Source organism: Macaca fascicularis, chromosome 2, assembly GCF_037993035.2.
Source record: "Macaca fascicularis isolate 582-1 chromosome 2, T2T-MFA8v1.1".
Taxonomy (NCBI): domain Eukaryota; kingdom Metazoa; phylum Chordata; class Mammalia; order Primates; family Cercopithecidae; genus Macaca; species Macaca fascicularis.
In genome coordinates this window covers 81294098-81316832 of record NC_088376.1, presented here as the reverse complement: position 1 = coordinate 81316832, position 22735 = coordinate 81294098, and the positions used below count along the sequence as shown (strand labels likewise).

General features: G+C 38.8%; 1 protein-coding gene across 22 annotated transcripts; it reads left to right on the top strand.

Moving 5' to 3' along the window:
- The first annotated feature begins 38 nt into the window (after positions 1-38).
- LRRC34 (leucine rich repeat containing 34) lies at positions 39-18730 on the top strand. Of its 22 annotated transcripts, none has more exons than XM_065540149.2 (11): positions 39-432; positions 4204-4321; positions 5228-5349; positions 5445-5509; positions 6039-6122; positions 8483-8611; positions 10889-10984; positions 14867-15021; positions 15407-15562; positions 16156-16282; positions 17922-18730. In XM_065540149.2, exons 2-11 carry the CDS (start codon positions 4248-4250, stop codon positions 18123-18125), a joined length of 1212 nt encoding a protein of 403 aa, XP_065396221.1. In that variant the 5' UTR covers positions 39-432; positions 4204-4247; the 3' UTR covers positions 18126-18730. The 22 variants fall into 22 exon arrangements, with proteins under 22 accessions (XP_065396221.1, XP_005546390.3, XP_045242580.2 ...); XM_005546333.5 differs by having other exon boundaries at positions 39-592; XM_005546336.5 differs by having other exon boundaries at positions 309-481.
- The last annotated feature ends 4005 nt before the right edge of the window (positions 18731-22735 follow it).

Below are 22735 nucleotides of genomic sequence, written 5' to 3'. Positions count from 1 at the left end.
CCATCCAGATATCACCTCCTTCAAGAAGCCCTCCCTTTGGGGAGGTAGCCCCGCCCTTTGGGAGCACAAAACCCTTTTTGCTCCCAAAGCCCTACGGCTTTATCATGTGCTGATGCTACTCTCTGCTTGTTCGCTGGCCGAGCAGGCCGGTGAACACTTTGCAGGAGGGGGCTTTGTCATAATCTTCTTTGTAGTCCCAGCCCTAGCTCAGCAGCGGAGCCCCTCAAACCTCGGGAACTCCTCCCTGCAAAGGAGCCAGGACGCCCTCCCTCAGGCTGCCTTTAACCAGGGCAGAGTGACAGAGGACCTCCACAGAGTTAGCGGTCACTGCCTTAGCAGTTAGGCCTCGGGGCCCGGGCAGGCACAGCTGGCTGGACTCGGCGCAGGCTGGCGCTGGGGCTTGTGTAGCCGCCTCACAGCTGCAGGCGGACTGTAAGCGCGCGCGCGGTCGCCATGGCAGCGCAGCCGCCGCGGCCAGTGGGTGAGAGGAGCATGGGGAGCCCCCGGGAGGCCGCCCGTGCGCCGGCCAGGTCCCCGGCTTGGGCCCCCACTCAGGCCCGTACTCCGGGCGCGGCCGTGGTGGGCCAGCGCGGTAAGAAGTAGGGAGCCCGTCTGCGCGGCCTGGCCCGGACGAAACGCGCGAGGGGCGCCGGGGTCCCACTGCCGAAGTCCTAGCAGCCCGCCAGCCCAAGGCGGCGCGGAGGGAGAGTGCCCCTGGGAACCCCATCTGTGACCAGAGGTTTGGGGCGCCCCGAAACGAGGGCGGGAGAGGAGTCCCCGCCGTTTGTGCGATAGGTTGTGCAGATGGTGTCTGTCGCCGTGCTCTCGGGATCTCCAGGGTCTCCCTCCGGGAGGGTGTGGCTGGAGGGCTCTTCTCAGACCCCTTTTTGTGAAAGTCCCAGAGAGCAGGTCACAGGTGGGCATGAGGGTCTTGATACCGTTTCTGACTTTGCACCTCTGTACTGTCTCCATTTTAAATATTTCTGCGCCCATGAATGATCTTTAGCGAGTTAAGCATACCCTGAAGGGCCACCCCTTACACGCCATTTCCGTTTTATATGCTTGCTTTAAAGTATGTTTGTGGATACGGAACTGTGTTCGGAGGCTGGCTTAATAGTACTCACTGAATGGGCAGTGTTAGGCTCTGCCTTTAGCATGAAAGGAAATTAAAGCTGGGATAACAATTTGTTCAAATGTGCACACTGCGGATTCTGGGTGGGGCCCCCACGTTCTGACTCATGCTCATCTCTTGGATTTCCCAGTGCTTGGCTAAGTATAGAAAAGCATGTTTTGGAGGGATCTGCCTCCTAAATAAGTCCTTTCTCTGGAAATTGTAAAACGTGCTGCCAGAGTCGTGGATGAAAAAATGAAATTTGGGTTAGGTTCTTTACATTTTTCTGCGTAGCTGGGTTATTTCCTAGTTTTTACTTTACTATATAGTATAGGAAATAAATTCATTGGTGCCATAAAATCCTGGCATACAAAATACATAGGTGAATTTTAAGTCAAAGGAAGGGTAGCAGAAACTTTTAAATACTGTAAATCTGTGGCTAGCTTGTTAAATAATAATATTTCCATAATTTTGTTTAGCTGTATTTAGCTCGTAGTCTAAGATTCCTTCATGCCTTTGCGAAAATGAATTGTAGTCTGACACATTTCTGTGCCTTGTTTGTGGTGTGGGCAGCGCTGAATCTCGGAGATTCTCAGGGCAATCTTTCTCTTAATGCCAAGGAAGAGAGTAGGGAAGAAAGAAGCCTACTGGGAGCCCAGCTCCATCTTCTATTTGGGATCTACTTGCTTTGTTTCCTGGGGAGGACGCTAAAGCAGCATTTTCTAGATTGCATTCCAAGTGAGGTGTGTGTGTGTGTGTGTGTGTGTGCGTGTGTGTGTTTGAGATGGAGTCTCCTCTGTCACCCAGGCTGGAGTGCAGTGGCGCGATCTCCGCTCACTGCAATCTTGCAACCTCCACTGCTCGCGTTCAAGCGATTCTGTCGCCTCAACCTCCCAAGTAGCTGGGACTACAGGCACGCGCCACCACACCGGCTAATTTTTGTATTTTTTGGTAGAGATAGGGTTTCACCATGTTGGCCAGGCTGGTCTCGAACTCCTGGCCTCAAGTGATCCACCTGCCTCGGCCTCCCAAAGTGCTGGGATTACACGCATGAGCCACCGCACCCGGCCAGAAATGCAGCATTCTTATCTTCCCTATTCTCAAGCTTAACAGTTTGAAGAGTGTGCACATGTTTTAAATACTCTGAGAAGTGTTGTGTCTCTGTATAGTTTTGTTTATTTTAGCACTTCTCAAACTTACTTGATAATAAAACCTATTCTGTTTGGAACACCTTTGATCATCCTGTAGAACATGAATATTCCACAAAATACAATTTGGGAAATATTGTGCTACAATATCATTTAAATACATGAAAATTTTCCAAAATAGGTGAAGCTTTTTCAATATGTACATCTATCCACATGACAGAAATTATGCTATTTAAAATTGTCAGAGATTATCTAGTGACATGGGAAAACTGCTTACAATATAACGTTAACTGAAAAAAACAGCATATAAAATTATATCCAAAGATTCCAATTTTGTTTAAAAAATACTTAATATGCATATGAAAGAAAAACTATAGGAAGTATGTATGCCTAGACCTCAATTGTGGTTGTTCTTTGGCAGCGGGATTGCAGAGTAACATGTATTTTCTTTTAATACTAGAAATTTCCGGTCGGGTGCATTGGCTCACCTGTAATCCCAGCACTTTGGGAGGCTGAGGCGGGCTGATCACTTGAGGGCAGGAGTTTGAGACCAGTCTGGCCAACATGGTGAAACTGCGTCTTTATAGCCGGGTGTGGTGGTGTGTGCCTGTAGTCCCAGCTACTTGGGAGGCTGAGGCAGGAGAACCGCGTGAACCCGGGAGGCAGAGGTTGCAGTGAGCTGAGATTGCGCTCCTGCTCTCCAGCCTGGGAGGCAGATTGAGAACTGGTCTCAAAAAAAAAAAAGAAATTTCCAAATTGTCTGGAATAAGTATATTAAATTTATTTTTAAAAAGGTTATTAAAAACTATAAGAAAATTGTTTGCTTTCATCTGAAATGTAATGTTCCTCATGTTAAATCTTGTTCTGCAGATCCATTTAGCAAACTCATTATTCTTCAGAGTGCAAAGGACACTCAGTAAACATTTCTGAGATATAGAGACTTAGAAGAGAAGCCAGCTCCTAAAAAGCTAGGCTGGTTGAGCAATGAGATCTCTGTGCACAAATTTTTAAAAGACATCCACAAAAGGTAGAAGTATAGAAACAAAAACAGTGGCCTGTGCTTCTAAGAAAAGTAACAGCATAACTTCTACCCCAGAAGACGTAGGCCTTGCAGAAGATGCTTTTGAGGTATTACTGAAAACAGTAAGGTCATTAAGGAAAGCTGCATGTATAACAGAAAGGAGATCTCAATTCCTGCTTTGTTTCTATCTTCTTAAGAACTTAGGGAAAAGTCACCTTTAGAAAGAGGAGATGGAAGGCTGGGTAGGAGAAGAGCTTCTGTGAGCCAGGCCTCGATTTGGTATGAAGAACTGACAGTTACATTCAAACTTGGGATGATGTAGAGGGTATCCAAGAAGCTTGTGGGAGTAGGTGATTTTTCAGATCCCTTTTGAGTTAGGTTATTAGATAAAATTGTTTTTATATGAAGCTATTTTAAGAAACCTTTTCCTCTGATGGATGCTGAGATACTGAAAAAAAAAAAAAAAAAAAGAAAGAAAGAAATGTTGAGTCACTGCAACCCAATAGGGCACAGTGGAAAGAGGTTTTGGAATCAGTTTGATTCTGCACTCTGCCCTTATTAGCTGCATGGTTTAGGACAAAATATATAATGTCTTTGGAAGTCATTTTCCTCAGCTACCAGAACTGGCACATAATGGAGCTTAGTTCTCCCTTAATGTCACTTCCAATGTAGGGTGCTCACTTAAGCCAGTGTCTGCCAAGCCTCAGTGGGTGGTTCAGTGGCCCTAGTTCTCCAAACAGCATTTTAATTATCTATCCCATTATTTTTCTCTTCTTTTTTTCTAACCTTATTTGTTTCCTTTTCTTCCCTACCCCCACTATACACACGTACAACTCATATCTTTGAAAGAAGTATAGTTTTTATGGTATTCAAAAAGTTTCTAGAATAATTTATATGTGATGGATGATGCATATATTTTTCAGAATCTCCAGAATCTGGTCTCCAGGAACATTATTCTAATCTGTGTATGGAAAAATCCCAGAAAATTAATCCTTTTATATTGCGTATACTCCAAGAAGTGGATAAAGAAATTAAAAAGGGGTAAGAAAGACAAATACTTGATTACATTAATAGTGTTTGCTTATATTCATGTGTGTGAAAATCCTAACATATTGAGTGATTTTATAGCCATTTGAAAATGCTTGGTAAAATGGATATACCGTTTGATTCAGGTAAGTAAGCAGACGAGCAACACTGTTAGTAGGTCTTAGAGGTGGTATAGCATTCAGGAAAGAGCACTAGACCGGGAGTACCCAAGCTTGGGCTCCAGAGTGATCTTTAACTTCTGTGGGCGGGGTGAATCTTTTTTGTGTGTGTGTGGGCGGGGTGAATCTTTTTTTTTTTTTTCTGAGGCGAGTGTGTCCCTCTGTCCCCCAGGCTAGAGTGCAGTGGCATGATCTTGGCTCACTGCAAACTCTGCCTCCTGGGTTCAAGCAGTTCTCCTCTCTCAGCCTCCTGAGTAGCTGGGATTATAGGCGCCCGCCACCATGCCCGGCTAATTTTTGTATTTTTAGTAGAGACAGGGTTTCACCATGTTGGCCAGGCTGGTCTCGAACTCCTGACCTCAGGTGATCCGCCCGCCTTGGCCTCCCAAAGTGCTGAGATTAACAGGCGTGACCACCGCGCTTGACCTGAGCTGGGTGAGTCTAAGAAAATCATTGAAGTTTTCAGTGTTGTTATCTATAAAAGTGGGGATACTGTTTGTGTGAGTGTGAGTGTGTGTGAGAGAGAAATTATACGGAATCTTTTAAAGCACTTTGCAGTCTGCAGAATGTTCAGTAGTTTTAAGTTACCTGTTATAAACATACTATATAAGTCTACTTACTTTATGCTTGCTTCCAGTAACTGTTATCTGTGATATGACTATTTATACATGAAGGAAACATACTTTAATTCTTTACTGGGTTTCTGTTTCAAAATCTTTTTTTTTTTTTTGTATTTTAACAGGCTAGCAGCAGGAATCACATTAAACATTGCTGGTAACAATCGCTTAGTGCCAGTAGAAAGAGTTACAGGTGAAGATTTTTGGATTCTTTCCAGAATTTTAAAGAATTGTCTGTATATTAATGGTATGTTTCCATAAGAATCAATACCTCCTGCTTTTCATTGATCTGATTTAAGTATTCTTTATAAGGAATATCAGCTCTATTCATCTGTGCTTCAGGTTTGGATGTTGGATATAACCTTCTAGGTGATGTTGGTGCATACTATGCTGCGAAACTGGTTCAGGTATTATTTTACTACAAAATGTCCTTAGTTCCATTTACAGTGAAACCAATTAGTCTAATGACACACACATAAAATACTAGTTTTACCCGATGTCAAGGGTCCCGACTCTGTGCTAGAACACTTGAAATATACTGGAAACCCACTGTGAATTTGGTCTCAAGGGAGCCAGTAGCTAGAGCTCCTGAGTTCTTTTGCAAACTTGTACACCATGATTAAATATATACACCACATCCATCTTTCAGATTGATCAAAACGAAAGTTTTTCTTTCATTTATATTGTAATTATATTTTGTTTACATAAGAATGATTTTTTTTTTCCTTAATGGTAGTTGTTTTTGCTAGGATACAGTCTTTCTTGGTTATAAAGATTTTCTTTGGAGGAAAACACTTATTCAAATAAAGTATATACTCTGTGTGTGTGTGTGTGTGTGTATATATATATATATATATATATACTGTGTGTATGTATGTAAAACCGATCAATTTCCAATAATAATAATAATGTGTAATAGCTTATTTTCTCTCATAGAAACAACTCAATCTCATTTACTTAAACCTCATGTTTAATGATATTGGGCCTGAAGGTGGAGAATTGATTGCTAAAGTGCTACATGTAAGCATTTATGTATTTCAAACTAACATTTTATTTGGAAATTCTAACTTCTGATAGCTTGGAACCAACAGCGTCCGATGTTGAAGTGAATTTATTTTAATATTGTAGGAATACATATTTTTATTATACTTTATTCAAGTGTAGACATTGCATGAACACTTTTGAAGTCATAGTTTTACTAAGATTTAATTCACATACATAAAATCTACCCTTTGAAAGTCTTCAGTGGTGTTTTAAGTATTAATATATTCACAGAGCTGTGCAAGTATCACTACTATCACTATTTTTAAAACATACTTATCACCCTAAAAAGAAAAGCCCTAAACTCATAAGCAATCCCTCTCCATCTTTTCCACCCCCTACTCTCCAGCCCCTGGCAGTCACTAACCTACTTCATCTCTCTATATATTTGCCTACTGTGGACATTTCATATATTTCATATAAACAGAATCATACAATATGTGGCCTTTGTGACTGGCTTAATGTTTTCAAGGTTCATCTTGAAAACCCAGTCACAAAAATTTATGTTTTTTAAAGAGTTTTATAGTTTTAGCTCTTTCTTTGATCCATTTTAATTTTTGAATATAGTATGAGGTAGGAGTCCAACTTTATTCTTTTGCATGTGTATATCCACGTGTCCTAACATCATTTGTTAAAAGACTTCTTTCTCCCATTGAATTGTCTTCACAGCTTTGTCCAAAAATCAGTAACCATCATTACAGGGGTTTATTTCTGTATGAATAAAGATCTCTGTGACATGAATAAGTTTAAGGAAAAGTGCTGTGCCTTGATAGGCATATGCAAATATCTTCATAAACCTTTTTAGTGCATAAAGAGCAGCATTGTGCTAGCAAGTCCCACCTTTCACCCTAAGGCGGTTTTCTCCTTTCTCAGTAAACAGAACATACAATCTGTTTTACACGGACATGTTGCATTGCCCAGGGATGGCATTCCATTGGGTTTTACACAGACATGTTCCATTGCCCAGGGATGGGCAGGAGACAGATGCTTTTCTCTATCTCAACTGCCAAGCGGCTTCTTTCCTCTTACACTCGTCCTCCTCAGCACAGACCCTTCACGGGTGTCAGGATGGGGGACGATCAGGTCTTTCTCTTCCCACGAGGCCATATTTCAGACTATCACATGGGGTGAAACCTTGGACAATACCTAGCTTTCCTAGGCAGAGGTCCCTGCGACCTTTGTCAGTGTAGGTGTCCCTGGGTACTTGAGATTAAGAGAATGGTGATGACTTTTAACCAGCATACTGCCTTCAGGCACTTGTTTAACAAAGCACATCCTGCACAGCCCAAAATCCATTAAACCTGAGTCACCACAGCACATGTCTCTTGCAAGGACAAGGTTGGGGGTAGGGTCACAGATTAACAGCATCTCAAATACAGAACAAAATGAAGTCTCTTATGTCTACTTCTTTCTATATAGACACAGTAGCAGTCTGATCTTTCTTTTCCCTACATATGTCCTAATATTTACTCATTAGAATGATGAAATGTCTGTAATTTTGTGAAATATTTATCACATTATATTACTTTAAAAGTGATATAGGAGGAATGGGGAGTGACTGGTTAATGGAATAGGACTGGCTTCGGGGATGATGAAAATGTTTTGGAATTAGCTACAGGTGATGACTGCACAATACTGTGAATGTACTAAATGCTACTGAATTGTATACTTAAAAATGGTCAGTTTTATGTTATGTGAATTTCACCTCAATTTAAAAAAGTGAAGTGCTATAATTTTCTTAAGATAAATTTACAGATTTTTCCAGTGAAAGGAAAGTTTATTAATATATGGTTTATTTACTGGTTATTGCTTGGGCATCTGTTTCTTGGGCATTATTTCTACTCAACTGTTAAACTAGATTTTTATCTATTATGGTAGATTGAATGTTACCTTTAAGGAATATATCCTGTTCTGGCTGGGCACGGTGGCTCATGCCTGTAATCCCAGCACTTTGGGAGGCTGAGGTGGGTGGATCATGAGGTCAGGAGATCGAGACCATCCTGGCTAACACGGTGAAACCCTGTCTCTACTAAAAATATAAAAAAAAAAATTAGCCAGGCGTGGTGGCGGGCGCCTGTAGTCCTAACTACTCGGGAGGCTGAGACAGGAGAAGGGCGTGAAGCCGGGAGGCGGAGTTTGCAGTGAGCCGAGATCGCACCACTGCACTCCAGCTTGGGCGACAGAGCGAGACTCAAAAAAAAAAAAAAAAAAAGGAATATACCCTGGTCTGTCTCCATGAAAACTGGAGGCTGCAAATAGTAATAGTCTCCTAATTCATGTAATGTATAGAATTCTGTGGATTAAAAATTTTTAAATAAATTTTTTTTTTTCCTTTTCAGAAGAATCAGACTCTAAAATACCTAAGAATGACTGGAAACAAAATTGAAAATAAAGGTGGAATGTCTTTTGCTGCAATGCTGCAAATTAATTCATCGTTAGAGAAATTAGATCTGGGTGACTGTGACCTGGTGAGTAAAATGGTTATGAGAAAATCATCCAGATAAGCTAAATGAGAGTCTTATCAATGACTAATTTTGCTTCTTATGTCTAATATCAGAGAAAAGGTATTTTTCCCCTAGACATAATAGTGCAGATTAATAAAATCAGACTATAGTAAATAACACAAAAATACTTAATAAAAATATTCCTAAACTTCCATCTACATAGCTCATCTTAAACTGTATGGAATTTTTAGAAAAAGATCATGTTCACTTTAATTAAACAAATATTACTTTATTCATATAATTTTTTTACTTTTGAAAATACATGTTAAGCTGGGTGCAGTGGCTCACACTTACAATCCCAGCACTTTGGGAGGCCGAGGCAGGTGGATCACCTGAGGTCAGGAGTACAAGACCAGCCTGGCCAACATTGTGAAACCTCGTCTCTACTGAAAATACAAAAATTAGTCAGGGCTTGGTGGCGGGAGCCTGTAATCCCAGTTACTCAGGAGGCTGAGGCAGAAGAATCGCTTGAACCAGAAGGCGGAGGCTGCAGTGAGCTGAGATCATGTCACTGCACTCCAGCCCCCGGGCGACAGAGCGAGACTGCCTCAAAACAAAAATAAAATACTTTTTAGTAGTTACTTATATTGTAGCACAAAAACTTAAAATGATGCTAAAAGCTGCTCTGAAGCTGGGTGACGTGACATGTACCTGTAGTCCCAGCTATTCAGGAGGCTGAGGTGGGAGAATCTCTTGAGCCCAGGAGTTTGAGGTTACAGTGCACTACAATCGTGCCTGTGAACATCCACTGTACTCCAGCATGGGCAACATGGTAAGACCCTGTCTCTAAAAATTATTAAAAAATATAAAAGTTGCTTTCAACCTTCACCTGGCCTGATAATGAGAAATGTGTTTTTTTGCATGTCTTCAAATTCCAGGCTTCACTTTCTCTGATATGTTTTCAAATCTTCAGGCCTACTCTTGGGAACCTGTTGTATAGCCTCAGGTTAATCAATGTGACATGAAAATAAGATGGGCCAGGGGGCTCTCTGGTTTAATAGATTCTGAAGGATTTTTTATTTTATTTTTGGAGACAGAGTCTCACTCTTGTCGCCCAGGCTGGAGTGCAATGACATGATCTCGGCTCACTGCAACCTCCACCTCCCAGGTTCAAGCGATTCTCCTGCCTCAGCCTCCTTAGTAGCTGGGATTACAGGTGCCTACCACCACACCTGGCTAATTTTTTTTTGTATTTTTAGTAGAGATGAGGTTTCATGATGTTGGCTAGGCTGGTCTCGAACTCTTGACCTCAGGTGATCCACCCGCCTCAGCCTCCCAAAGTGCTGGGATTACAGGTGTGAGCCACCGTGCCTGGCCCCAACTTCCTTTCTTACTTTGATTCTTACTTTTCCAGAGATACAATTTTGCTTTTATTACTCATGATTTTAAAGGTGTAATGGTTCAGCCACATCAATGTAACAAACAGTTCACACTGGGCTCTTATAATGCTCTTTTATATTTTTAAATAATTTTTTAGGGGTAATGATCTGGCAGTTTTAGATTACTGGTTTCTCTGTGGAGAATTAAAGGGTGGCAACAAGCAGCCATCTGACCACTTAGAAGTCCAGGTGAGAAGTGAGGAGGACTTGGGCTGGGGTGGTGGCCACAGAGATGGACAGGAACAGACTAATTTGAGACATCTTTTGGAGGCAGCAGAATCTGTAAGACTTAGTGATCAACTGGATGGGAAGGTTAAGAGGAATGGCAGAGTGAGAGGAAGCCCATGGTTTCCGGCATACCAGCTGGGTGTACATGGTGGTGTCCATCACAGATATGGGGGAGGACTAGGCCCTTCCAGTCAGATAGAGCAAGAGAAGCCTATAGGATCTGTGAAAAATGTGATTGGTAACCTTTTCCCACCACACACACTTAAAGTACTAGTATGAATATAAGAGTGCTTGTACAATGATATGTGTTGCATAAGTAGTATGAGCTCTAGCTGGGATCCACATAGAAGCTTGAGGGGTGAGGAATAAAAACCTAGAGGGAAACACCCAGGAAATGGACACTAAAACATTAAGAAACTCCCCATGCCACATTTTAGTTAGATTTTAGGGCCAGGAGAAAAGAATACAGTAACAATTCATTTTTGAATTTGATCAACTTACAATTCAAAGTGCAAGGAATGCTTAAATTTTAAAAATAATTTTATCAGAATGCAGATAGCTGATCTTGAAATATTTATGTAGCGAGATTATTATATACTTTGTCAGTTTCCTTAATGAATTTACCTGTTTTTAGGGAATGCAAAGTGTGATAGCATTTGCTACAGTACTAACTCGAAACCAAGCAATTAAGGCAATAAACCTAAACCGACCTATACTGTATGGTGAACAGGTATGTATTCAAAGTGATGGTAGTTAATATAACAACATGAATGAAACTAAGGTACTACTACAAGTTTATGTCAAGGTACATGAATACACTATTTTTAGACATGTGTGTACTATATCTTGTAAACTACTATTTATAAAAATGTTTATTTAAAGGAAAATTATATCAATTCTTGGTAAGACGTTTATAACTAAATATGCTTTTAGATATTGCTTACTTAAGCAGCAAACATGTCATCTTTTCTCTTGAAACTCAAGTTCTTAGTGAGTAAACCTGCGAGGGTCAAAGTGGTCAAGATGAAAGCATAAATAATGAAGTGGTTTTTTTTTTTTTTTTTTTTTTGAGACGGAGTCTCACTCTGTTGCCTAGGCTGGCACGATCTCGTCTCACTGCAAGCTCTGCCTCCTGGGTTCACACCATTCTCCTAATAGTGAAGATTTTAAAGGCCACATTATAAGAGCCCAGTGTGAACTGTTTGTTACATTGATGTGGCTGAACCATTACACCTTTGAAATCATGAGTAATAAAAGCAAAATGTGTGTGAAAAGCAGTCTGGAAAGTTTGGACTTGATCCTATCTGTAGATAAGCTGCTTGCTGGAGACAGAAAGATGAGTAAAAACATGGTTCCTACTTTCATGACTTCTTGCTCCTTCTGGGTGGCTTTCTTCTCCTATCACTTGTAAACAGCTAGAGAATAAGAACTCACATTATTATTGGTATAAACAAAAACGTATATCTAACTATTAGGAAAAGTAAATGGTCAAAGCACTTTATAAAGTTCAATGTTTAAAATGTAATGTTTGGCCGGGCATGGTGGCTCACACCTGTAATCCCAGCACTTTGGGAGGCCAAGGCAGGCGGTTTGAGACCAGCCTGGCTAACATGGCAAAACCCAGTCTCTACTAAAAATACAAAAATTAGCCAGGCATGGTGGCAGGCGCCTGTAATCCCAGATACTTGGGAGGCTGAGGCTGGAGAATCGCTTGAATCCAGGAAGCAGAGGTTGCAGTGAGCTGAGATCTCACCACTGCACTCCAGCCTGGGCAACAGAGCGAGACTTCATCTTCATCTCAACCAATCAATCAATGTAAATGTTTGAATTTTGAACTTTTTTTTTTTTTTTGAGATGAGGTCTCACTCTGTCACCCAGGCTGGAGTGCGGTGGCATGATCTCGGCTCACGGCAGCCTCCACCTTCTGGCCTCAAATGATCCTCCCACCTCAGCCTCCTGAGTAGCTGGGATCACAGGTATGCACCACCATGCCCAGCTAATTTTTTTGTATTTTTGGTAGAGACAGGGTTTTGTCATGGTGTCCAGGCTGGTCTTGAACTCCTGAGCTTAAGCTATCTACCTTCCTTGGCCTCCCAAAGTGCTGGGATTACAGGCATCAGCTACCATGCCCAGCCAAACTCTGGACTTTTTAAATGATCAAAGCACTTTAGATAATTTAAAATTATCTACTTCATTGTTCCCCCTCAGTATGAATAACTGAGAATTAATGATATTTTTAAAGTAGTATTCTCATATTCAGAAGTGTATTTTACATTCTTTGCCTACATAGATATCTCCCTTTGAGTTATCTTTGCACTTTTCAGTACCAGAATTTTTGCAGTTTTACATCACCTTGTTTCATGTACGTAAATCCAATCTATTCAACAAGACCCTCAGAATCTTCAAATAGATTCCTATTTTTAAAATATTTAAAAGGCTAGCAAAATACAGCTCAAAGTAGGCATGCAGTGAATTGCTTCACTCATGATTCATTCACACCATGAATATTTGAATGCAACCTTAAACCAGACACAATGCTAGCGAGGTGCTAGAGGTATTAAAGTCAAATAAATTACATAGCACTTGTCTTCAGTGAGTTTTCCATCTAGGTGGAAGGAGCTTGACAAGTCTGGAGAGTGATATGCTTGGGGTGCCATGGGGACATAAGGAGGGTAATCAAAATCAAAGCAGGGGAGGTGAGTGTGATAGGGAGGTTCTCAGATTGAGGATATGACAGGAGATTTGAAGGCTAAATAAAAAATTTCTGGATTGTATCTGTGCAGAAATATGTTTATATATAGGAGATCACATTATAAGCATGATCCCTTTTTAAAATGTTGAGTGGTGTCATTCCTAAATCCACCTGAGGATGCTTATTATTAAAAGCCCAGGCCCCCTTGTTGCTCTCAGCCTGGTGTTTCTGGCAGCCAGCTAGGTGCTAGCCTGTTTTGTTCTTCTCCAGGACAGCCAGGACAGCCACTACCTTCTCTATCCCCAAGGCTACAATTCTGCTCTTAAATTGCTGTTCCCAAATACAAACCTGCAAATTAATTCCATTTATGGGTTTTACTGTTTTATTACCATGGAGGAATGGGATAACAAAAAGCTGTTAAGATGTTGGACTTCACCTTTAACACTCATTGGCATTATCCGGGGAGCTTGAAAAATACTGATGCCAGGTGCCACGCTAGACAAATCAAGTCACAAACTCGGTGAATGGGGCTAAAACCCTTTACTATTTCTGACAATAGTTCCTCCCTTAATTAGGATATCCCTGCTTTCAAGCTTTGTAGCCTAGAACTGCAATCAAGGCCCAAACACAAAAACATAATGAGTTTGTCTTCTGTGCCTGGCACTAGGTAGAGCAATAGTGGAACCCCCTAAGTGTGATTGGTTTGCATTTTTTTACGTTCCTAGACTACACAGCATCCCTTTAGCATGGCTGGCTTGCATTTTTGGAGATACTAGTCCACATAACATTCCTTAGGGTATATCTTTTCAGTGTCAAAGCAATTTCAGCAAATACAGAATTACAGAATATTGAACAATAATAAATGCTTTGTAGTCTGCCTATGGAACACTTATTTTGTGCTAGGTACCTTTTTTCAGTTAACTTATTTCTGTGAGGGAAGCATAATTTCAGCTACTTTACTAAAATGGAAATTGAGACTCAGCTGGATGCAAATATTTGCCCAAAGTCATATAGCCAGTAAAAGGTAAAGCTGGTATCTGACAGATTTGATTTTTATAAAGCTTATGTACTTTCTGCTATTGCTATGTGGTTTCATTTAAAGTTTTTTTCAAAGTACCTTTATATATAACAAGAACACATATAGTTATCTATGTTCATCATCAGCAGTGACTAAAAAACTTATTATGTTATACAGCAATCATGCAAGAGTACTTCTTGTCACAAAATACTTTGGGCTATTCATTTGAAAATATGCTTTGATTTTGTTAAAAACTTAAAATGCCTGGTATTCAAATCTTCACTGATGCTATGTATCTTTTGCCTAGAAGCAGCAAGATTGTGGAACTTAAAAAAAGGTCTTCTGATGATCAGAATATAAGAATAAAACCTCTTAGGAATTTGAGATGAATATAAAAGGGAAGGATCAGATATATCACAGGGTTAATGAATGTATTCTTAATATAAAATAAAGATTGGGAAATGTCTTCGTATTTTGTCTGAAAACCGTCAAGAGTAGAGATCAAGAGCAAAGTTCAGGAACATAAGGAAAGTACAAGAAAGGTTTAGAGATTTGAAAGATGGATTACATGCTCAATACATGATGGGACCAATTTTTTTTTCCTTTCGAAATGACTGATTATTGTTCCTTTAAAAAACCAAATTAACCAGCATCTTTTACATCACTTAGGTAGCAGGCACTTGTAAAATATAGTGACTATATTTTACCTTCTGAGAAGGTAAAAAATATCATTTGTGGCAAAGATAATTTTTTTAAGATAGACTAAACAAATGCAAATTGTAGACTAACAGTTTTAACCAATATAATCTTTTTTAAAAGCTAATTTAAATAACAGCATATGTCTGATAAACATGCACTACTTCAAAATTATATTTTAGAAATAAGATTTTATCCACTTTTAGGAAGAGTCCACAGTCCATATAGGCCGCATGTTGAAAGAAAATCACTGTCTTGTTGTACTACACATGTGTAAGCATGATATAAAAAACAGTGGTATACAACAGTTATGTGATGCACTGTATCTGAACAGTAGCCTGCGCTACCTTGATGTCAGCTGGTAAGTGATAATTTACACATTAATAATTCAAAGTTAAATCATGGGAATATGGGAATAATCTATATATAAATATTCATGGTAGTTGGGATACTTTGTTAGACATTATTTCCAATGATTAGAAACTGCAACCAATTGTCAACCCTTTGTCCTAAGCTTTAATATTTAATACTGCTGTCTTTTAGTAACATAAATGAGCAATTTAGTTGTGTAAACAAGAATGAAAGCAATATTTTATGGTGAATTTTCATTAACTTTCTTGGAAATCAAGTGATTAAAATAAACCTTTACTAAAACACAAAGTACTGTTTAAGTTTTCAAGCATCTTCTCGCTATGAATGAAAACACTATTTCATATTTTCAAATATAACTATTTTTCCTTTCCCAGCAACAAAATAACTCATGATGGAATGGTGTATTTGGCTGATGTACTGAAAAGCAACACTACCCTGGAAGTAATAGATCTTTCCTTTAACAGAATAGAAAATGCAGGTGCAAACTATCTCAGTGAAACTCTTACTTCACACAACAGGAGTCTTAAAGCGTTAGTATGGTTTTATATTTAATCAAAATAACAAAAAAGCAAATTTTTAAATACTAACCTCAAACCCCTGAACTCTTAAGATGATGATGAAATATGAAAACTCAGCTTCTAAACTGACATTGTATTGTTACAGTAAACATTTAAATTTCTATTTTTCAAATGTACTGTCTTACAATTAGACTGGTTCTACTAATGATTCCTTCAAATTAATGAGAAAATTTGTATTGCTTATATTATTTATCCTGAATTCTAATAGAAAAATCAGAAGCATTCAATATGATCAAGACTTTTAAAAATAAAAACTAAAGAATAAAATACTTGGATGCATTTATCCAGAAAAATATATCTGCTATCCACCCAAACATTTACTGAAAAATATAAAACAGAAGACTTTCAAAATGTAGTTAGTTCTACTAAGTACCTAAGGATCTAATTAGAAAACTAAGTTTCTTGGATTTTAGGAATTAAATGGTCAGTATTTCTACCACTACATTACAACATACTGAGGAATAATGCTAAGACTACACAAGAAAATGTTTGTAATAAATGTTGCTAATTTTTGTATTCTTTCCTTGTGGAACTATTGGTTTCAGGTTGTCAGTAGTCAGCAACAACATAGAGGGAGAAGGACTTGTTGCACTTTCACAATCAATGAAAACAAATCTCACATTCTCTCATATCTACATTTGGGGAAACAAATTTGATGAGGCTACGTGTGTAGTAAGTTTTAAGTTTTTTCCTTCACTGAAGGCTTTTTCTGGGATCATCTCTGTAACATCAGATATTATTTACAGGTGCCTCAGAAATGGTTACACAGTGAGACACTGCAGTTTTGGTAATTAACATAAGTCCTAAAATTAGCTACTAGAGAGTTTGGTGGTTGAAATAACAAAAGACATTAAAACTATGTATTAGTATTACACATCACTGAATGACACAGTTCGAATTCCTCTAAGGTTAAAAAAAATCATAATTATTGATCAGATGTAGCAAAATTTCTGACCTGCTCCCTAATAATTATACCAAAATATGGAATAGGAGAGATAGAGTACAAGCTATCAAAATATTTGGCATGTTGCTCACATAAATACAGATAGCCTTTGATACTAATTTCAAAGCAGAAATAATGGTAACAGTTTTCATTTGGAAAGAATGAGGGGAAAAAGTAGATGTTAAAATTCTCAAAATTTGCAAAAGGACTAACCAAAATTCCACCACTAAAAAGAGTAATAAAACATACAGTATTGTCTAAACCACCCTCCCCAAAAAACCAACCCTTAATTTTAGAAAAACATCCGTAATCCTTTAGGTTCTACACACCAGAAGCTGAATAAGTTGAGTTTGGAACTGGAACTAATGATGAATGACAAGCTAAAGCAAAAACCAACTTGACTTTTAAATCTTTTAATGTTTAAATTTCCATCTTTCTCCATAATGCCAACCTTACTGACAAACCAGTTCAACATGTTTGTATGACTCTGTTACATAGATACTAAGGATCGTGGCTCATGCCTGTAATCCCAGCACTTTGAGAGGCCAAGGCAGGGGGATCACCAGGCCAAGAGATTGAGACCATCCTGGCCAACATGGTGAAACCCCATCTCTACTAAAAGTACAAAAATTAGCTGGCTGTGGTGGTGCGTGGGCCTGCAGTCCCAGCTACTCGGGAGGCTGAGGCAGGAGAATCGCCTGAACCCAGGAGACAGAGGTTGCAGTGAGCCGAGATCGTGCCACTGTACTCCAGCTTGGCGACAGACCGAGACTCTCTCTCTCTCTATATATATAAATTCTACAATTAAGAAATAATAGGTCAGCATCCAATTCTATGGAATTGTCTCTCTTAGCCTAAATCTGTAGATTAGATTCAGGGGGGTCATGAACTCCATATAATTGGATGTCCAAATCTGGGATTCCCTTAATTTTTCTGAGGAATGGGTAACTAACTAGCTATCAGCAGATTTTTGAGAATGTATACAACAGCCCTCCTACCCAGCCCCCCTACCTATTCCAATTGATGAACATCTGTGGGACTTGAAAATTTTGACCGTAAGAGCTTTGGTCCACAAAATTGGTAGTACAGAAAATTAACTCTAGGAGTCACAAAATGACAAAACATGTCTAATACATTAAAAGTTAGAAATAAGTTTTGCAACATTATAATTTCATTCTGTGTAATTAAATGAATAAAAATCTACCTACAATACCTGGAAAATATTAAAATTCTGCAATGTTATTCAGAATATTTTATTTTAAACTACAAATTAGCACAGCTAATTTGAATATTTAAATTTCTTTAAGCACTGTAAATTGAATACATTTTTTCTTAATGATACGGTTTTTCTTTTCTTAAAAATCCTAGGCATATTCAGACTTAATTCAAATGGGTCGTCTAAAACCAGACAATACAGATGTGGAGCCATTTGTGGTAGATGGACGCGTATATCTTGCAGAAGTCTCCAATGGTCTTAAAAAGCATTATTATTGGACATCAACTTCTGGAGAATCTTATGACCATTCATCTAATGCAGGTTTTGCTCTTGTTCCAGTAGGTCAGCAGCCATGAAAAAGTAGCTCTAAAATAATTTTCATACATTTGTCTTATTATTTCACAGAGGTTAATATTCTATAGCCTATTTGTTTTCTTTTATAAATTAAAACAGGTTACTTTTTTCAAATAATAACTTCGTATAACTGTCTATTGTGAAAAACTGAGTAGGGTAATTTTTTAAAAGAAATTTTACAATATAAACTAAAGTTTTAACCCTGGAGAAAGAGGCCAAGGAACTAGACTAAATTTCTTTTTATAATGAAAATATAACCAAGTAGTGAAATAGCATGCAAGTAAAGGTCATTATAGATATCTAACTGAAAGTTATTAAGTAGTATTAATACAAAGGTTTGTGGTAGCAAATTACCAGTGACTTTCAAAGGGTTTCAAAGTTCAGAAGTTGAAAAAGTATTCTACCTATTTACGTGTTACAGACAGGTATTAATAACAATTTCATAAATACAGGCAAATACATATAAACATATACATACCCCTTTCCCAAGTCAGTGCTGCTAGCTTCTCCCACCCTCCTCTCATAGATAACCACTATCCTGATTTCTAATACCAAAGAGTAGTTTTGCCTGTTCTTGACCTTTATATAAATGGAAGCATACAGTATACACTCTTTTTGTGTCTGACTTCTTTTGTTCAACATTATATTAGTATGATTCATTTATGTTGTTTAATGTAGCAGTAGTCTGTTCACTTTTCATTGCTTTGTAGTATTCCTCACATGCTGGGTACTAGGGAGTCTACTAGATTCTGGAAAGAGTTTGATTTCCCAGGCTACGGTCTCTTCCTGTGTGCTACAGAAGGGACCCACAAGTTCCCATATTCCCCCAAAGGGGAATTCAGAAGATGGCTGAAGGGGAAGCAAGTAGGCTTACCTTGGGCTCACAGTGGGGTGCAGGTGGTAAACCTATAATCTGACCTAGACTGCTGCCTGAGGCAGAGCTGCAGTTGACAGGGCCCCAGAGAGTTTTCCAAATCCAAGAGAACTGAGATGAAGTCAGTTCAGCAAAGGACAACTGGGCTCTGACTAGACTAGGAAAGACTCGGTGTCTTATTTTATAAGCTGCTGCCTGCCGCAACAGAGGTCAGTATAATGCCCAGAGAATGGAAGGGCTCAAGAAAGACTGTCTATCCTGATGGTCACCGTCTTGTAAGATATGTCTGGACACCATTTTAGCGAGACAAAGGGCAGAAATAAAACAGCATTTCTCCAGAAGATTAAGCATTACCTGTAAATCCCTTAAGATATTATAAATTCTATCCCCTTTATATCAGACTAGGTTTTAAACTGGCTAAAAGTAAAAGTTAATTTTTTCCAGACTCACCACTGGGTATGGGCTCAAGAGGAAGGACATATAAGTTCCATAGGAAAACTCTCATTTCCTCTGCACATCTAAATTATAAAGAGCAAATCTGCAACCATATTGTAGGTATTGTTTCATTTTTCTCTTAGCAATCATCCTTTAAGACCCAGCTCAAAGACTGCTCCATCTTACACTGTTGCAGATCATATTATACTCATCATTTTACAATGTTTCAAATTTGAAAGCAAAAAATAAAGCAGTATGTGCTTTTCACATATTTGGGAAAATAACGATGATTTGTCTTAAATGCTCTCCTTTTCAAACTTTTCTATAGTATTATTTATTTATTATGTCTTATTAATATTTACTACAACCATATCCATCTGGTTTCTGCTCCCAGTGTTATACTGTACCTGCCTTCTAAAGGATCATCATGCTCCAATTATCCAACCCAGTGTTGTCTCAGATTTACATCCTACTTCTCTGTACCATGTGACTGTTACAAAGCCACTTTTGCCTCTGAAAAATGTGTGCCACCTTGGTTTTCTTCCTTTCTGTTATCACTTTCCATCTTCTTTTCCGTCTATGCTCATCCTTTAAATGAATTTTCCCCCAAATTCTGTCCTCATCTTTTTTTTCTCTGATACCGTCTCCTAGGGCTGCCTTAATCATTTCTATAACTTATTAGCTGCAAGATCTGTATCTCTAGCTTTAACTTGTCCTGGTTCAGGCCCCATTTCCAACCACTACCAGAAATTTCATGCATATCTCACCACCAATCAAATTCGGTACATCAAAATTGCTTCCCTTCTCTAAACATGCTCCTTGACTTATCTTGATGTCAGTGGTATCACTATCTTCTCAATCACCAAGGATCAAAGCTTAGGTGTCCAATTTGGGGCTGCCTGATTACAAGGAAAAGAGAGTGATTCAGCCTGTTTAAGAAAAAGGGGATTTAACATAAGGATACAACAGCCACAATCAATGGCATCCAGGGGCAGAAAATGAATCATGGCTGCATCACCTCAGTAGGATTGCAAAGCCAGAAAGTAAGCCCACTCTTCTGATCTCTTTAGGGCAGTCTCTTGGCTCAGCAAACCTGTTTCATTCCCTAGTTTTGCTCTATAGATCAGGTTTCTCTGCTTACTCATCATTTCCTTTAGACTTTAGCTTGCTTCACTGACTTCGAGGCCAGTTCTGAAATGATCTTTTCATTTATAGGTATATCATTACCTGATTGTTTCAGAATTTCATAGCTCAAACTTGTCAGAAAGAATCGTAACAGCTCAGTCTGGCCTATGAATTGTTTTTCCCTGGTGAAGTGTTTTGTTGCTGTGGTCACAAGTATGGAATCATGTGTTACATAAGTGGCTGTCTAATCCCCGCCCTCCAGCACGCAACTGTGGTTGGCATATGAGAACATGGGTTACAAACCTGGCTATCTAATCTCACTCCTTCAGCACAGACTATGGGTAAAGGACTATTTCAAGATGGTGTAGGTGTAGTACTGGAGATGCCTCTGACTTCTATCTCCTCTCCACTTAACACTTTCTCTCCATTCTGCCTAGTTCACTCTTCATCAGCTATGTGCAAATTCTTCCATCAGCCATCTCCTTGTTTGCCTATCCAGGTAAACAATGGCCATTTCTCTGTCCATTCTACTCCTGATGACTGCTTAGCATTTCCTTTCTTGCCTTCCCCTACTATAATACTCAACATCCTGGCTTGTCTTATTGCAAGTTATATTTATGCTTGGCATCTCCATTTGACTGTAAACTTAAGAGCAGTTTATCATCTTTGCAGCTTTATGCATTCTGATTTGAATTTTTTCCCAGCATTTGAAACACTGGCCAGATACTGTTATCCAAATATGTGGATGTTCACATCCATAGTGTTTATTTTAGTAAATTTTTCTTGAAATTAAATACTGTATTTACATGGTAATTATCTAATTTCTTAAACAAATACAGATGGTCCCCGACTTATGATTTCTTGACTTTACAATGTGTGAAACTAATACATATTCAGTATACTCCTTGACTTATGATAAACCCATAAGTCAAGGAGTCTCTGTACAGCAAACCTCTTGAATGAACGGAAGCACGAGTTGCAGAGGACAGAAGAGCAGACTATATTATTATCTCAAAAAATTAATGCTGTAATAACTACATATCAATATTGCCCATAAATAATAAGTAAAAATGTAGAATTTAAAGAATTTTACTTGATGGTATTTAAAGTTCTAGGAACTCGGGGGGAAGAGGGAGGGATAGCATTAGGAGGAATACCTAATGTAAATGATGAGTTAATGAGTGCAGCACAGCAACATGGCACAGGTATACATATGTAACAAACCTGCACGTTGTGCACATGTACCCTAGAACTTAAAGTATATATTAAAAAAAAGTTCTAGGTACTCATATCTAGGTAAAATATTGAAAATTATATTCAAGAGCAACATTTTAAATTGCTTCCCAAAGGTAGAACATCAAGAAATGTATAAGACAGTAGTTCATGGTTGGGCGCAGTGGCTCACGCCTATAATCCCAGCACTTTGGGAGGCCGAGGTGGGCAGATCACCTGAGGTCAGAAGTTCGAGACCAGCCTGGCCAACAGAGTGAAACTCTATCTCTAACAAAAATTAGCCAGGTGTGGTGGCACGTGCCTGTAGTACCAGCTACTCAGGAGGCTGAGGCACAATTGCTTGAACCCAGGAGGCGGAGGCTACAGTTAGCTGAGATCATGCCACTGCACTCCAGCCTGGGCAACAGAGTGAGACTCTACATGTTTGGTATACATTAAAATCACCTATGGGGCTTCTCCAGCATATATATGCCCCGGGAACTGTCTGATTCAATAGGTGGGGTGGGCCTGGATATTGGTATTTCTTAAACATGTTTCTGATATGCATTAAATGTTAGAACTATTTAGAATACTTAAAAAACTGGTACATGTACATTATTTCAACTACTCACTCGCACAATTTCTGTAGGACTGAAACACAGAAATAAACTACTGTTGGAATGGAACTTATAGAACCATTACCTTTCAAAAAAGGTCTTCTAGAAAATTTGTCTATCAAAATTATCCTGTGAAATTAAACATAAAACAAATGCCATTTAAAAACAGCAAAAAAATTTTTATATAATCTAGGGTTTCTTTTAAAACAGTCTAAAATCTAACATACAGTAGGCATGATCTGATACAAATACAAAACAAAATTAAATTCATTTAGAAAACAGTTTTTCAGTAAGATATTCACCTTCTAAAGACTTCCATAAAAATATGTAATACTTAAATAATTACTAA

Coding starts and splice junctions, on each gene's coding strand:
- LRRC34 (XM_005546333.5), top strand. CDS start 454: ATGGCAGCGCAGCCGCCGCGGCCAGTGGGTGAGAGGAGCATGGGGAGC. Junction 4,322..5,227: donor GATAAAGAAATTAAAAAGGG/GTAAGAAAGACA, acceptor GTATTTTAACAG/GCTAGCAGCAGGAATCACAT. Junction 8,612..10,888: donor ATCTGGGTGACTGTGACCTG/GTGAGTAAAATG, acceptor ACCTGTTTTTAG/GGAATGCAAAGTGTGATAGC.